We start from the raw sequence: 18,184 nt of genomic DNA, 5'->3' as shown, positions 1-18,184 counted from the left end.
GCATATATCAATAAAGGGGGGGGGGCTTGGAGTGTGGCAGTGGCAATGGCACTTCAAGTCAGCTGGCTTATCAGATGGGCAGGACTTTATCTTCTGGCAGTCTTGGTGCACATCACAAGGGTGGAGAATGTGCAAGCATACATTCTGAGCCAGAATGCTCTAGATTTGAGGGAGTGGGCACTTGGCTCCTTTGTTTCCCAGCTTGTGGTGGATTGCTGGTGTCCTCTAGACTGACTTAATAGTGTTATGCCAGAATACAATGTGTGCTTGATTCTTCAGCTGCTGGATGGAATTTGACTTGGTGGAAATTGATGCTCTGTCTCATCCCTGTCCCCTGATGTCAAGGTTCTTTAGAGGCATTTTGTTCTGTGATCCTGGTGTCTCCTGACTGGCCCTGTTGACCTTGGTTCACAGATCTCATGTGTGTGTGGTGGAGGCCTCACTCCTGCTGCTGCAGAGTCAGTATTTTGAGGCAGGGCCAAATCCCTTATGGCTTATAGCCTAGCCCTCAAGGGATAGCTTCTGAGGAATAAGAGTTACTCAGCATCACTCATTTCCACTCTGCTCAAGAACTGGAGGCAATCTGTCTTTGGTGTATATATGAGTCCTTAGGATCTTTAAAGCAATTTTGCATGGAGCATGATCTTTCCGTCTGGTGAGCACAGGTTCCAGCTATTCTAGAGTTTTTATAGGGTGGCCTGCAGCGGGGCTTGGCACTCAGCTACCTACAGATCAGGTATTGACTCTTTTCATTTGTCTTTTCTGGAATAAGTTACATAAGGATTCCCTGGCAGCACAGGCACACGTATGCTTTTTGCATGGGGTAAAGTGCATTTGGTCTCTGTTCAGGCTGTTTTTGCACAATGGGACCTTAAGCTGGTCCTTAATTCCTTGTCAGGTCTGCTATGTCAGTGAAGGATCTCACCTTGTAAACAGAATAAATGGCTACTAGAAAATTTGACAGGTGTGACAGGAAAGAAAGGAACCTTTCTTCCTTCATGTGACAGGATTTGAAGGGGGAGGGTAGTAACTAAACCCCAAGAGAAGGGGGACTCCTGTTCACCAGGTTTACCTCACTCGCAGCAGTCTGCAGGTCTAGATCAATAAAGGGGGGGGAATTTGAGTTCCCTAAGGATAAAATAAAATACTATTTCTACTCTTAAGGAAAGGGGGAACCAAAAGAAGGGCAGACCAGGAAGTTCTTCCAATTTGTCTGTTCCCTGAGAAAGAAAAGGAAGAACTATGGACTGACTGGTAGGACATCAACTTCATTTGACATAGAAACATAGAAACTGACGGCAGCAAAGGGCCACGGCCTATTAGTGTGGGCATCCAGTCTGCCCACACTAATGACACACCCCTACCTTCCCCCTATGTAGAGATCCCACGTACCAATCCCATTTTGTCTTAAAATCTGGTATGCTGCTGGCCTCAATTACCTGTAGTGGAAGATTATTCCAGCAATTAACCACCCTTTCGGTGAAGAAATATTTTCTGATGTCACCATGAAATTTCCCACCCCTGAGTTTCAACGGATGCCCTCTTGTTGATGTGGGACCTTTGAGAAAGAAGATGTCCTCTTCCACCTCGATACGGCCCGTGAGATATTTGAACGTCTCGATCATGTCATCCCTCTCTCTGTGTTCCTCGAGTGAGTATAGCTACAATTTATCCAGCCGTTCCTCATACGGGAGATCCCTGAATGAAAAAAAGTAAAGTACAGTATGTGAAAAAATGAAGAAAAAAAAAATGCCAAAGGAATGGATACTATGGATTTAAGCTAATAAAAAAAATATTATAATCTGCTGATAGAGGCCTCCTGGGGCTGTTTTTGCAATATGTGGCCATTTGCTGAGTGTGTTTATATAGTTGGAAGAGGTCTTGCAGAATCTGACTACAATCATCAGGAAAGAGTAGGGTTACCAGATTTCCTCTTTAAAAAAAGATACCTGGCCCTGCCCCGTTCCACCCCCAGCCTAGGGTCATTGATGTAGTGAGGGTGACTGGTGTCTGGGTGGTGGCGCCCCCCTCCCCGCCGTGCATGTGCCCCCTTCCCCTGTACCTTTTTAATTTTCCAGGCGAGAGCAATAACATGAACTTCCTGCCCATATCTCGTTGGCTATCCCTCTGATGTCACTTCCTAGGCAGGGGGCCCGAAAGCGACGTCAAAGAGAGACTACATTGACGTGGGCAGCTCCCTTGATATACATCGGAGGTTGTCAACCCAGTCTTCAGTGCATACCCTTCCAGTTATGGTTTTTCGGATATTCCCATTGGCTGGATGTGCTCTGAGGACTGGGTTGACAACCTCTGGATTATGATGCAAGAGGCTGGCACATATGACTGTTCCAAGTTGCAGGCTCTGTCTTGGAGAGACCCTTGTCCATTTTGTGATACTGTGTCTCTTCAAACGGTGCATTCATATCTTTTTTTTTTTTTTTTGTCAAAACTTGCCTCCCCAGTTCATATGAACTGGGTCATTTCTCTCCCAGTCTTTTTTTTTTTAATTACTGTATTTTTCGCTCCATAAGACGCACTTTTGGTGGAAATAAGGGCGCGTCTTATGGAGCAAATTTCCAAACCACCCCTCTCTAGTGGCAGAGTGATGCGCGAGAACTGACAGAAACCAATCAGAAAGCAGTGCAGGGCCAGGCAGGAGCGCAGAAAGCTCGCGCCTGACCTCTGCTGCTCCTGTCTGGGAAATAGGAGACGGCTAGCGAGGGTGAAATCACGTTAGACCACCAGGATTTTTTTAACAAGGTACGATGGCAGCGGTGGGTGTTTGTGGGGGGGTGATGTTTTAAAAATGTGCGGTGGCGGGTGTATGCAAAGGGGGGGTGAAAAAGGTACGGCAGTGGGTGTTTGCGGGGGGGATGTTTTAAAAAGATGCGACGGCAGGCATGTGGGAGAATGTTTTAAAAAGGGGCATGCAGCAGGAGGGAGGGGAGATTTTTAAAAATGGTACGGGGGTAGAGTTAAAAATTGTACCTTCGCTCCATAAGATGCACCACTTTTGGGTGGAAAAAAATTGCATCTTATGGAATGAAAAATATGGTACTTTTAAAATGACCAAATCAAAATGATCTACCAGCAATAAAATTTTTAAAAACACAAAGCACACTGTTCGCAGAGAAAATGTTAATTATTTGTAATTTGGGTTTTTGTTTTTCTTTCAGAGGTCAAAGCAGATAACTTTAAAATATGCAATGTCGCCTCAGTAACAAATAGACAAATATACCCCCTCCCCTTTTACTAAACCGCTATAGCGTTTTTTAGCACAGGGAGCTGCGCTGAATGCCCCTCAAAGCTCCCGATGCTAAAAACCACTATCGCGGTTTAGTAAAAGGGGGCCATAGTGCAAAATATAGACATCAGATATAAATTCTCAAAACGGACACATTTTGATCACTGAATTGAAAATAAAATAATTTTTTCTACCTTTTTGTCTGGTGATTTCATGAGTCTCTAGTTGCACTTCCTTCTTCTGTAAATCCAATATTTCTTTCTTTCTGCCCCCTCCCCTTTTATTTCTGTCTCTTTCTTTCTCCCTCCCCCTGCCCCTCTTTATTTCTGTCTTTCTCTCTCCCCTGCCCCCTCTTTATTTCTGTCTTTCTTTCTCTCTCCCCTGCCCCTCCCCCAAGCCACCACGCCAATTTCTTCCTGCCTCCCCAAGCCATGCCAGGTGCATACAAGCGCCAGACCTAGAAGCCTTCACTTCCGACATTAATTCTGACATCGGAGAGGAAGTTCTAAGCCAAGCAGCGATTGGCTGGCACAGAACTTCCTTCTGATGTCAAAATTGACGTTGGAGGTGAAGGCTTCTGGGTCCGGTGCTTGTATGTGCCTGGCCTGGCTTGGGGAGGCAAGAAGAAAAAGATCGCAAAGGCATCGCAATCGACTCGTGTTGGCTTTGCGATAGACCATTTGGACACCCCTGTTGTATATTTTCTTCGTATGGACAGGTTTAACAGTATAAGGAAGGTGAAATTTATTTATGCCTTTTAACTTTTCTTGAGTCCTGCTAGACCAGTTTCAGGGCCTGCCCTGGAAAATGGTGCAAGAGATTTTTGAGGGGCTTATCCTGCTCTCTCCCTATGTTTTGCATATAGTTCAAGTGTCATAATGTGCTGCAGTGGTTTCCATGGGGTTCAAATTTGGTGTGTGGTAAGGTGGACTTGGTTCTGTTTTGGCAGTAACATACTGGAGAATTCTAGTTCGTACCAGCCCTTATACTAGTGATGTCATTGGAACAGTTCAGTATCTCTATCTCTTTACTGGTAGGGGGACTCAACCCATCTGGAGAGGACTCAAGGAAAATAAGTTAATACATTTCACCACCTTTTTATTTTCCAGGCTAGTTCTCAATTCATTGAGAAGATTTTAAAGAACATCACAGTGAGCACTGACCCAGCATCTGTGGTACATAGTACTGACCTGGTGGTGGAGGCTATTGTGGAAAACCTGAATGTGAAGAATGAGCTCTTCAGCACACTGGACAAGTTTGCTCCAGAGTAGGTACAAATTATGCAGGCCATAAACATTCTGTAGAGCTATTTGCAGACTGAGGTTAAGACAGGAATTGGCAACAACTTTGTATGATTTTCAAAACTTAGAAAGTAGCTCTCAGCAGGTACAATAGGCAGATTTCAAAGTGTAAATCCCATATATACTCTAATATAAACTGAGATTTTTGGCCCAAATAACTGCCACAAAATGGGGTCTCTGTTTACATTTGGGTCAGCACTGATCGGAACCCCCCCCTCCTGAACTTGTTGTAGGCCTTTGCCTTTGCCTTGCCTAATGTAAGACCTTGTGGGCCAGGACAGGATGGATCCCTCCCTTAACAACTTTTATCTCTCTCCCGTATACCCCCCCACCCCAGTGTACCTGTTAAATCCCCGGGACAGGAGGGATCCTTCCTGCCTCGGCTGACTCTAAGAAGTTTTACCTCCCTTCCCACTCCCCTGCATACCTTTTGAATCCCTGGTGGTCTAGCAGTGAACTGCAGCAGGAGCAATTTTCATTTGCTCCTGTCCATGCAGAGCCGCTAGCTAATTGGTTGCCACATGTTCTCGCAGCAACCAATCAGCTATCAACTCTGCATGGGCAGGAGCGAAAGAAGGTTGCTCCTGCTGCGGTTCACCGCTGGACCACCAGGGATTCAAAAGGTATGGGGGGGGGAGGTAAAACTTCTTAGTCAGCCAGGACAGGAGGTGGGAGGGATCCCTCCTATCCCGGCCCACTGCTGGACTACTAGGTCTTATGGCAGGCATGGTAGAGGCCTGTAAGACATCAGAAGGGAGGAGTGGGGTTGGGTGCAGAGATCAACAGGACAGGAGAGGGATTGAGGTAGGGGGCTGGATTCACAACAGGGAGAGAGGGGGAACAGGATGTAGAGCCTGGAAGGGAGGGAGAGGGGCTGGGTGCAGAATCAGGCAAGGATGAGAGGGGGGGTGCTGGGTGCAGGGCTCTGCAAATATTAACACCCTCCCCCCAGGTTTATATTTGAGTCAACCTTTTTTCTTTTTTCTTTTTTTGGGGGGGAAGGTTACCTCAGTTTGTATTTGGGTTGGTTTATTTTAGAGTATATATGGTATGTACATTGATCATAGCAGAAAAATAAACTTTGTAGCAGTGTTTACTAGCATGGAAACTGCTTTCTTGAGTATCTTGTGTTAAAAACACTCTTTAATGTTGTTTTTAGCCCAGATTTATTTTGCAGTGTTTAATGGCTCTCTGCACACACTGAAGTGACATAGTGTTGATTTATGTGAAGGGAATGTGGTTAGAAATGCTCACAACACATTGGCTTAATAGCTTGGATTGTCTTCCCTGCTTTCCCTTCTGCCAAACAGTGTGTGTTACGGGAGTCTCTTGTCTTGGGGGTGGGAGGCATCCTGCAGCTCTTTTTGGGAGCTGTGAAACTTTGGCCCGGTTGATGGAAAATGTTACCACACAGCTTCTGCATCAAAGCTGAGTACTCTGACTCCCTTGAGGGGTGAGTTTCTTGCATTCTAAAAGAAAGCTGCAAACTAATGGTGGGTTCAGATTATAGAGTGGACACGGTGGTGGTTAGCCGCGTTTAGCCGCGGGTAACCCGTCAAAACGGTGACCAAAAAAAATGTCCGCGAGTTCGGGGATGAGGCCATTCACCGCCCTGTGAATGGTAGCACGGGGCGATGAACAAGGAGTGAACGCGCGGTGATCGAGCGTTCGAACCGACAGCCCACTCTCTCCCGCCGGCCGTCCATGCATCTCCCTCCCTCCTTTTCCCTTACCTTTTCTTTTTAAAACTGGCGATTTCTATAAGGCTACGAGCTGTATTACAGCCGGAGCCTTGAAGTCGTGTCGCGTTGCCTGCTGGTAAAAGTCTCCTCTGACGCAACTTCCTGTTTCCGGAGGAGACTTCTAGCAGGCAACCCGACGCGACTTCAAGGCTCCGGCTGTAATACAGCTCGTAGCCTTATAGAAATCGCCAGTTTTAAGAAGAAAAGGTAAGGGAAAAGGAGGGAGGGAGGGAAATGCATGGCTGGCCGGCGGGGGGGAGCTGCTGGACCGCGTGAAGGGTGCTGGGGGTGGGGGGATGGAGAGGAGAAGACGTTGAAGATGGGGCCGGGGCCAGGGCGGTGAAAGAGACAGCGGGGCGGTGAAGGGGACTGCAGAGATGGGTGTGGTGCAGAGGATGGTGGTCCGGGGACGGGGCGGTGACGGGGACAGTATTTTTCCCCGTGTCATTCTCTAGTTCAGATTTTCTAAGCAGAGAATTGCACAGGGACAGAAATCAAACCCGTCCCCACTGGAATCAAATCTATCCCCATAAGTAATCTTTTTCATCCCCTAGCCTAGGGCCATTGGTGTAGTGAGGGTGAATGGTGTCTGGGTGGTAGCGCCCCCCTCCCCGCCGTGCATGTGCCCCCTTCCCCTGTACCTTTTTAATTTTGCAGGCGGGAGCAATAACATGAACTTCCTGCCCATATCTCGTTGGCTATCCCTCTGATGTCACTTCCTAGGCAGGGGGCCCGGAAGCGACGTCAAAGAGAGACGACATTGACGTGGGCAGCTCCCTTGATATACATCAGAGGTTGTCAACCCAGTCTTCAGTGCATACCCTTCCAGTTATGATTTTTTGGATATTCCCATTGGCTGGATGTGCTCTGAGGACTGGGTTGACAACCTCTGGATTATGATGCAAGAGGCTGGCACATATGACTGTCCCAAGTTGCAGGCTCTGTCTTGGAGAGTAGTTATTTAATTTAATTTAATTTAATTCAGAAGTAGTTATTTAATTTAATTATGGTACTGAATTAAAGGCTTTAGTAGAGACCCATTTACAAATAAGCAGAGACACTTTATTAATTTGAAAATATTAATTGGAAAGAATACCTACTTTGTAAATTGTTCTCTGCCAGATCCTCTGATGTAAATATAAAATATAAATACTCCAGCTGAGGACTTCTCTGAAGGTGGCCAGTGGTTCTTTTTGCTGTGATTGGAAGACAGCAGCAGCAGCGTCTCTGAGACACACATGCTGGCACCTCAGTGGCTCAGGGATGCTGCCAGCAACTTCTACTCTTGGTGGAGGACAGTTCTGGCTGCCATTGGAGGGATCCCCACCAGCCATAGTAAGAGTCAGCAAGTACTTCTACAGTGGAGAAATAAAACTAGAAGTGCATTTCCTTTTCTGCTGAACACAATACATAGACATCTGCTATATACATTTCCCAAAGCTAACATATTTCAGTCAATAAATTCCTTTTTTTACCTTTGTTGTCTGGAAACTTATTTTTCCATCAAGTTAGTTACAGTTTCTTCTGCTTTCCTGTCTTCTGCAAATTCTTCTTGAAATCGTTATTGTCCATTGGTTCCTCCTACCATGGTCCAGCATTTCTCTCTTCCCTCCCTCCCATTGTATAGCATCCTCCCTCCCTTTTAGCCTTGAACATTCTCCCTCTTATTCCCCTCACCACTCCTGCACAGCATTTCTTCCTCTCTCCTCTACCCCCATATGCCACATATTTCCTTCTCTCTCTTGACTTCACCATCTCTTTCATTCTCTCCCTTGCTGCAGAGGGAATGAGGGTGGGTGGGGGAGGGAAAGGGAGGAATCCAGTGTGCATTTCTTCCCCCCCATGACCACATGCAGCATCTTTCCCCCATGCCCAACATTTCTCCTATCACCCCTTTCCAGCACCATGCCACATCTCTCCCTCCATTCCCTCCATAAGAACAGAATTGCCGCTGCTGGGTCAGATCAGTGGTCCATCATGCCCAGCAGTCCGCTCACGCGATGGCCCTCTGGTCAAAGACCAGCACTCCAACTGAGACTAGCCCTACCAGCACACGCTCTTGCTCACCAACATTCCTCAGTCTTGCATCTCTTTCAATCTGTGCCACTGTTCCCTCTCCACCACCATATCCAACATTCCTTAGCACCGGCAGCAGATAAATCCAGAGACCAGTGGGGATAGCACATACGTACCAGCAGGTGGAGATAGAGCCCTGATGTTCAGGAGTATATCTGGATGCAGTTTGGAAAACTTTATACTTGGTCTTCATTGACTGTGAAATTCTTTGGTCACAAGGCTTGTAGTAAGGATTGGCTGGGAGATAAATGGCAAAAACATTTTTCACAAGAAGTTCTTGAGGTGGATATGCAGAGCACTTGTCTAGAGCCAGTAAAACTTCATAGTTCTCTTCCAGTTCAGCTTCTTTATAATGAGCTTTTGCTGCTGGCACAAAGTGGTTATGGAACCAAGTGGTAAATGTTTCTCTGGTTACCCATGCTTTCTTGCTAATATAATAGTCCAAAAGTAGATGACTTATACCTTTGAAACATTGGGGATGTTGACTTTTTCCAATCATTGCCAACTTTAATTTGTGTGTACCTGCAGCATTGGTACATGCAAGAACAGTTACCCTTTCCTTTGTTAAAACCAGATGGTGCTCATTCATCAGCTGGTGTCAGTTAATGAACATAACAGCAGTAGAGAGCTATTTCATCAGCATTGTTAAACTTGTTCAAGATCAAAGTTTCCATCAGATATCCTATTAGCAAATTCATCAGTGTAACTTTCAGCTACCTCATAATCATCAGCAACTTTTTCACCACAAATTGAGATATTAACACCATAATTCTTCTTAAATTTCTGTAGCCAACCTTCTGAAAATTCACACATCCGTCAATGTTCCGTTCTTGATGGTATTTTTTGGCTTGCATCATTACCATCAAACCAGTCAATGGTATGTGTTCACACCTTCTTTGCCAAAGTCACTCAATAAGTACATGATCTAAATCTTAATTTTTTTTTTGCCATATGCAATGTTATTCTGTTTTTCATTAATTTCTGGTCATCACTCTCACTGTAAAACTTCCAACAACTTTTCTGTTTCTTTAGTCATATATGAATGTTGTTCCCACACCATATTCTTTAGTCAGCCGTTGTATAGATACACCATGATCAAGTTTCTTCAATACCTCAACTATTTGTGCTATTGACAGAGATAAATGCTTCCATTTTCTGCTTCATTGCTCTGAGTGGAATCTGCATATCTTTGCTATTTTCCAGTCCTCTGACCTTTTCTGCTTCACTGCCACCCTGAATCCTGCTCCCAATGAAAGGTAACAGAGAGGAGGGGGGCCGAGGGGGGATGTGAGGCCGAAGGAGGGGGCACTCCACTGGCAGGAGGGACTCCTGCATCCAATGAAAGTAACAGGGAGGAGGGGGGGCCGAGGGGGGATGTGAGGCTGAGGGGGCAATCTGCTGGCCATTCGTTGGCGTCGGGTGTCTGGTGGCAGGAGGGAGTGGGCATCCCTCCTGCCATATTTAATAGTTTAGCATCTGCAGGCAGGGGTGGTGTATTGTGGCAAGAGGGTGTGGACATTCCTCCTGCCATTCCTTAGCATCAGCAGCGGGTGTCTAGTAGCAGAAGGGAGTGGGCATTCCTCCTGCCATTTTGGGGGGGTTCATGGGTGGGACAGTCAGTGGATCGGGGAGGGCTTTTTAATGGGACAGATGGTGTGCGTTTAAGTCACGCAGAACATCTGTCCCATTAAAAAAAAAAAAAAAAAAGCAGAAACCCTGATAGCAGTGACAGGAGACTGCTTCTCCTGTCACTACTATCTGGGCTCTGCACCAACTCAATCGCTCACTAAGCAATTGAGTTGGTGAGTTTGCTTGCCCCGATTCACTTGATAGTGAATCAATCGCTGTTTTGCAAATTGGCCAACAGCAATTAAGTTGCTATCTTTAGTGAATCTGGGCCTATATCGGTTATATCTCAGTCTACCCCACTCCTTTCCCATCTCAAACCCCACAGGCAAAGAAAGGCTCTCGGGTGCTAAGTACAAAACTAATAATGTTAACAGTGGAAGAGTCTTATATGGTGTCCGTGTCTCCCCTTCCCCTCCACCCAAAAAAAAATCCTTTTAACTTAAATCTTTGGTTTTCCAAGTTAAGTAATTATCCCAGACCTTATGATGGTTATATAAAGTGTGGCACCTAATGGATGTCAACTTAGACATAAGATGCAGAAAGTCTAATTTAACAGCTTCCACTTTTCACTGTTGCATGCCCTGTGTGACTATGGCAAACTGTTAAAGTGCAAATAACTGGACCACAGACGTGTACAGTAGCTGCCTCCATGGTTGTGTAAGACTGCCTGTTCCTTCTCAGGAATAAGATTATGTACATAGCAACCTTTTCTATATAGAAGCCAGGTGGTGGGGGAAGTGAATTGTGAGCATGCTGTATTGTATTTGTGGTATATGTTTGAATTTTATGGAAAAAATGTGTGACTGAATAATCCTCAAAGTATTTTGAAAGTTTTCTGTTAAAAGATGTAATGTTGAAAGCTATGATGGTATGTAAGACTTTTTTGGAAACAGGCAGTCATAAAATGCCAGGTATTTTGTAGTGAAGTTATTGGGTTTGTTTGGGTTGTGGGTTTTGTATTTTGTTTTTTTAACTGTCCAGTTCTGAACCTCCCTAAAAACTAAAATATTTTTCAGATCTTCATATGATCTGTTAATGGCAGACAGATATGGACATGACAAAATGATTGGCACTTAAATATTTGTAACACCTGGAGGGTCAGGTACAATATTATGTTGTGGGCATGGAGAACAGTAATGACCTATTAAGTGATAAAACACCTGTCACCTTCAGTTACATTGTTCTTGCATGAATGCATACACACTTCACATAAAAAGCAGCCAGGCTCTGTAATAAGTATTCTGGGACAAGGCTTCCATGAGTCATAGCACAATTGTACTCCTGCTCCATGAAACTAAACATGGTACCATGGACTTTCTGTTGTCCTAATCCAGTGTCATCCCCATCCTTTAACATAAAATCTGATTTCAATGAACTAAACATACAAAAGTGTACAGTAGAAAAACAGAGAAATAGAATGATTACAGAATAAGCCCAAAATTCAAAAATACATGAAAAGGAAGAATCCCTATGAATAATATTTCTTGCCTCTTAAAATGTTTGTACTTTATTAGCGTGTTAACCTGTTGCACTAGCTCAGCATCCAAAAAGATATAACTGCCATACTGGATAAATAGTAGGTCTATCAAGCCCAATATCCTGTTTCCAACAATGGCCAACTCAGGTCACAAGTACCTGGCAAGATCCCAAAGAGTAAAACAGATTTTATGTTGCTCATCTTAGGAGTAAGTAGTGGATCCCACACATTCATCTTAATAATGGCTTATGGACTTCTTTTAGGAAATTATCCAAACTTGTTTTAGCCCAGGGGTGTCAAAATCTCTCCTCAAGGGCCGCAATCCAGTCGGGTTTTCAGGATTTCCCCAATGAATATGCATGAGGTCTGTTTGCATGCACTGCTTTCATTGTATGCTAATAGAGCTCAAGCATATTCATTGGGGAAATCCTGAAAACCCAACTGGATTGCAGCCCTCGAGGAGGCACTTTGACACCCCTGTTTTAGACCCTGCTAAGCTAACTGCTTTCACCACATTTTCTGGCAACGAATTCCAGATTTCAATTACACATTGAGTGAAAAAATATTTTCTCCTGTTTGCTTTAAATTTATTACTTAGTTTCATTACATGTCCTCTAGCCCTAGTATTTTTGGACAGAATAAAAGGTGCGGAGAGACTGAATGAAATCTTGAAGATTATGTAAGAAATCTATCTGAACTGGAAATGGTTTTCAAGGGTGATGAGGCGGAGGAATTGAAAAATCTTGGTGAACCTGGAATTACATACTAAGCCAAATTGACAAGTTAGAGTGATAAATCACCTGGACCGGATGGTATACATCCCAGGATACTGAAAGAACTTAAACATGAAATTGATCTGCTGTTAGTGATCTGAAACCTCTTTTTTTTTTTTTAATCATAATTTTGAATATTTACAATATCCAATAAGACAAAGGAAAAAAAGGAATCTCATAAACAATTCATAATCAATCATACATACATAATTCCTTTTCAAACCCACATAATGGGGAGACATGATACAATTCCAACAACAAATTGTACACTGCAGTTCTACAGCTTTTTCAATGGAATCCTACCTCTTCTGTTTTGGGATTCTATTTTCTCAATATTTTCACTGCTACTCTGTTTGCATGTTCTAGTATGGCTCTCTCCATGAATTTCCTTTGTCGTATTAGCAACAGTTTCTTTGGTTGCTTTTTGGTTTGGCTACAACGTGATCTACTCATCAGCTTCAAGACTGGCATCTTGCCTCTACATCCTGCGGAGTTTCTAGGAAGACACATATTTAGTGCTTGCACATAATGCACCTATGCAACAGAGAGCTATTTGGGTCACAAGTGCCATCCTAACATGTGGCTTCATGTTCTTCTATCATATTGTGAGAATTGGAAAAGTCTCAGTTTCACAGTTCTACAAGAAAAAACTCTTATGTTGAATATAGTAGAAAAGCACATCAGATGTAAGGAAAAAAAAAAACCCACTTGTATATATGTGTTTGATATTGTTTATGTCTTAGTTATGTCTCCCAATAGATTTTAATATTTAATATTCTAGTTTTGTACACTGCTTAGACAACTTTTTAAGTGGTATATCAAATTTTTAAAGAAACTTGATCATATTTGTTGAAGACTAGGCACACTCTGCTCTCTTTTTGGACTAGTGATTAGCCGTGCAAAGGTGATAGTCTCCTCCACTGTTCCTTCTAAGCTGTGCGCTTGTGCGTGCGCACACAACTTGCCGAACCCGCGCACACAAATTAAAATAGAGCGCACAAAAATATAAATTTTTGCCTAAAATGATTTTCACTGCTAAAATGAAATGTTGCAGAAGACCAGCTGTTCCGATTTCCCATTTATCACATTTTATTGAAGCGCTATAATATAAATTTTAAGTCATTCACGTGATTCCATTATCTTTGGCAGTTGAACTTGACACGTCACGTGGCCCATAGGATATGAAACACTTCCAATTTTTTGACTTCCTGTAGTTCCGACATATTTATTTCGTAGAATCGTAGTGTGCAGCGTGGTACTGCGGTTGTATAACTGTATTCGTTTATTAAATTGCAACCAGATATAACTCTTAAAATGTCTAAACCGCGAATGGTGAAAAGTGTAAAATGCAAGAGAGTTGCAACAGCTTTTAGGTCTGAATGGCTTGAAGAAATTGTTGAAACGGAAACACCGGAATCTCGAAATACAATGCGTGTTTGACTGCGTGAAATATTTACCTATGACGAAGACGATGGAGTTGTGTGTTGTTATTGTCAAGATGCCAAAGCAACTGGAAAATTCTCTACTGGAAAAATATGGGATGTTGTTTGGAAACTGGACGTTCTGAAATGCCCTCTATCAGGTAAATCTCATACCGACAATATTAGGAAACTCAGAAGTAAAAATCCGAATTTAAGAGGGGGACTGGTTAACATGTTGCTTGAAAACCCAACCAAAAAAGAAAACAGGCAAATTAGTAATGAACGGAAGCGTTCAAGTCCTGATGAAATTAAGGTTCTTGTCGACAGTGTTGTGCTGGCCATTAAGATGAATATCTCAATGCTCTCTGTTCAAGATATCAATGAGCACATGGCGAAGTATGTTAGTATACCTGATAGCTGGAGAAACAAAAACTATGCATAAGAACATAAGAAGCTGCCACCGCTGAGTCAGACCAGAGGTCCATCTTGCTCAGCGGTCCGCTCCCGCAGCGGCCCATCAGGCCTAGTGCCTGAACAGTGATCCCTGATTAATTTTATAACTTACCTCTAATCCCATCCCTATAATCTACCTCTACTCTTATCTGTACCCCTCAATCCCTTTGTCTTCCAAGTACCTATCCAAAGCTTCTTTGAACCCCTGTAGTGTGCTCCTGTTTATCACATCCTCCAGTAGCGTGTTCCATGTATCCACCACCCTCTGTGTGAAAAAGAACTTTCTAGCATTTGTTCTAAACTTCTCCCCTTTCATTTTCTCTGAGTGCCCCCTTGTACTTGTTGATCCCCTTAATTTGAAAAATCTGTCCCTGTCTATTTTTTCTATGCCCTTCATGATCTTGAAGGTTTCTATCATGTCTCCTCTAAGTCTCCGCTTTTCCAGGGAGAAAAGCTCTAGCCTTTTCAGTCTGTCAGTATATGAGAGGTCCTCCATACCCTTTATTAGCTTAGTTGCTCTTTTTTGAATTCTCTCAAGTACCTCCATGTCCTTCTTGAAGTATGGCGACCAGAATTGAACATAGTACTCCAGGTGCAGGCGCACCATAGCACGATACAGTGGCAGGATGACTTCCTTCTTTCTGGTCGTGATACCCTTCTTAATGATACCCAACATTTTGTTTGCTTTCCTTGAGGCTGTTGCACACTGCGCCAATGCCTTCAATGTTGTGTCTACCATCACTCCCAGGTCTCTTTCAAGGTCGCTCACCCCTAGCGCTGATCCCCCCCATTTTGTAAGTGAACATCGGGTTCTATTTCCCTATATGTACGACTTTGCACTTCCCTATGTTGAAACTCATTTGCCATTTTTTGGCCCATTCTTCCAGTGTTGTCAGATCTTTTTGGAGATCTTCTCCATGTTATTTACCTTGCGATATAGTTTGGTGTCATCTGCAAATTTAATAATCTCACATTTTGTTCCTGCCTCCAGGTCGTTAATGAATATGTTGAAAAGTAGCGGTCCCAGCACCGACCCCTGTGGAACTCCGCTTGTGACCCATTGCCAGTCTGAGTAATGGTCCTTTACTCCAACCCTCTGTTTCCTGTCCGCCAACCAGTTTTTGATCCATCGGTGGACCTCCCCTTGCACCCCGTGGTTCCATAGCTTCCTTAGTAGTCTTTCATGTGGCACCTTGTCGAAGGCTTTTTGGAAGTCAAGGTAAATGATATCTATGAATTCCCCTTTATCCACCTGGCTGGTTACCCCCTCTTTCTTGGAATTATCAATGGCATCGTGCAAGATGATCGTATGGCAGACATTTAAATTAGCAACGTATCATATGTTAACTGTTGATGAAAGCACAGACATTTCTGCCAACAAGTACTTAATAATCTACTTTAAGTATCGGCCAGTCAATTCAAATGAGTTATAGGACATCATTTGGTGGGATGCTACAGTTGGAAGCATGTGAAGCTACATCAATAGTAACAGCAATTAGGGAATTCTATAGGAAACATGAATTTGACCTGAATAAAATGGTTATGTTAACCTCTGATGGTGCCTCTGTTATGTTGGGCAAAATAGATGGTGTTGCAGCACAGCTGAGAAAAGACATTCCACATTTAGTGCTGTAACATTGTGTTGCACATCGGGAAGATTTGGGACTTTCTGATTCATGGAAAGAAGTAAAATTGATGAAAGAAGTAGAAACTGTAATGAGAACTGTGTACACGGTGTTCTGTCGGTCTTCTACTAAACGATGCAAATTTCAAGAAATAGCAGATGCATCTGAATGTGAATCAATTGCTTTCAGACCTTGAATGAAGTGCGCTGGTTATCTAGACACTTTGCACTTAAAAGCAATTATTCAAAATTATGATCCCGTTAAATATTTTGAAGAAGACAAAGATAATGATCCTATTGAAAAGTACTTCTTTAAGAAGCTGAACAGTGAACAATTTCATATTACACTTGAAGTTTTGAATGATGTCTTATCAGAACTGGCTTCCTTAACCATGGCATTTCAAAAACATGGTTTGACACCATTGGAAGCTTATCATCTTGCAAGGGTAAATTGAACAAACTTCGAATGCAATACTTAGGCGACAAGGTTAAGTGGAGTGATAAAGTCAACAGTCTTCTTGACAACAGGATGAGGTCTGGAGAAAAAGTTTCAGTGGATACTAATTCCATATTAACCTTCATCAACATCCTATGTTTGCATCTGGGTGAAAGATTTCCTGAAATTGAAGTTGAGGAATGGTCTGCTTTTGACTGTACAGCAATATCACAATGCGACTTCGACTTCGGAAATGGACATATCAGATTTCTTTGTTTAAAGTATAAACAATTTCTTCCAGAGGAAAGTGTTATTATTAAATTCCTTGTTGCAGAAAAAATCAAAAGCAATCTAGTAAACTGCTTTCCAGATATGACAAAATTTGCATTTCAGAATGATCAATTTGCAGATTTAGCAAAATTGATGGACATTGGTGCCACATTCTTAGCATCTAGTTCAGATTGTGAGCGTGGTTTTAGTCTAATGAACAATTTGAAGACTAAACAAAGGAATAGTTTACATTTAGAGCATTTGGAAATGCTGATGCGTGTTAAAAGTTACCTTCAAGATGGAGGCTCAACAGATCTTGACAATTTATTCGGACTGGATAAATATGAAAGATCGCAGGGAAAAACTTTGAAAACTAAATTGCTGTTATTTTCTAAATTTTAAGTAGAAAGGACAATGATACCTTATTTGTAGGTAGCGCTCAATGAAACATTTCAATGAAACATAATTTATGTTTATTGAAATGAGACTTTATGTTACATAAAGTGTAACTAAAATTACATTGTGCTTTTGTTAATTCAGACTAAACTCAAAGACCTGCCCATAACTGAACTCTGGGCCCTCTGGCAATCATTTTTATAGAGCACACAAATGTAGATTTTCTTTAAAATGCGCACAGATGAAATTTTTTGCGCACATGAAAAATTAGAGGGAACATTGGTCTACTCCTTTGATTACATTTTCTTTAGTCATGCCAGATGAATCCAGAAGCCCTCCATCTCTGGTTTTCCTAAAGAGTTTTCTTCATACAGGTTATATAGCTTCTGCTTTTCATGTCCTTCACTTGGATACCTCACATCTGACTGAGTGAAATACCTGTATGTCTAATAACACTATAGCATTATAGGCATAATGAACTTTATTTTTTTCCATTTATCAACTATACATCTTATGAGCACCATTATTTGGCTATTTTGAAATACTTGAATATTTCAGACTGCATGATACCCTTAACTGGCGAAGCTCTTTGGACTATTTTTCTTTGTCTCCATATGCTGGTAGATGGACATAACCCATTTGTTCTGGGAAGGAAAGAAAATTATCAGGTAAGAAACATTTTTTTCCCTTTGAATAGTCCTATTTATTTTTATGAATTTGCAGCTTAAATATTTATTACCTTGGTCAAATTCTTTTAAGGATAGAAACAATATTTCCAACATGAGTCTTTTGAGGCTTCTCTGTGTTAGTAACTACTGGTATTTTCTTGTTTTTTGCAGAATTTTTTAAAGAACACTCTAAAAAGTTTTTCACTTAGAGCCAATCAGCTTGAAACCAATGTATTCTTATTGCTATATAAAAAAAAAATCTGTATTACAATGGCTTTTATCAGCATTTTGAATCTCAACTTGTCCCTTTTGTAATAAAAACATGAGTGGTCATATGATTATTTACCTGCTACTATCATCTGAGCAGTGGTTAAAACACCAATTACTTACTTGAAATGTATGCAGAATTACAGGTGAAAATCATTTTATTGATCTGAAATTAGGCATAATTTTTTGTAGGGTAGAGTTGAACTTTGAGAAACAAGCAAATTTGTATCTAAAAAATCGTAGCCAAATATGGCTCTTGGTGTGTGACTGAGTGCACACAGTTTTGCATTACTAGCACTGTAAGCCATCTTGTCCAGATTGCTGCCATGGGGTGTGTTTTTGTTTGAATGAGCTGGCAGGTGAAGCCACAAGACTTGCTAAAAATGCTGGTGGCTTCAGGGCTTCCC

General features: G+C 42.4%; 1 protein-coding gene across 1 annotated transcript in view; it reads left to right on the top strand.

The window, feature by feature from the left end:
• The window catches only part of HADH (hydroxyacyl-CoA dehydrogenase), a 128,020-nt gene that overhangs the window by 77,622 nt on the left and 32,214 nt on the right, over positions 1–18,184 (top strand). Inside the window, exon 3 of the mRNA XM_033956337.1 lies at positions 4,354–4,511. Within this exon, the coding sequence (XP_033812228.1) occupies positions 4,354–4,511 (158 nt within the window). The remainder of the gene's footprint in view (positions 1–4,353; positions 4,512–18,184) is intronic.

Source organism: Geotrypetes seraphini, chromosome 1, assembly GCF_902459505.1.
Source record: "Geotrypetes seraphini chromosome 1, aGeoSer1.1, whole genome shotgun sequence".
Classification (NCBI taxonomy): domain Eukaryota; kingdom Metazoa; phylum Chordata; class Amphibia; order Gymnophiona; family Dermophiidae; genus Geotrypetes; species Geotrypetes seraphini.
Note: the sequence above shows the minus strand (reverse complement) of the source record. Positions and strands in the feature narration are given on the sequence as shown.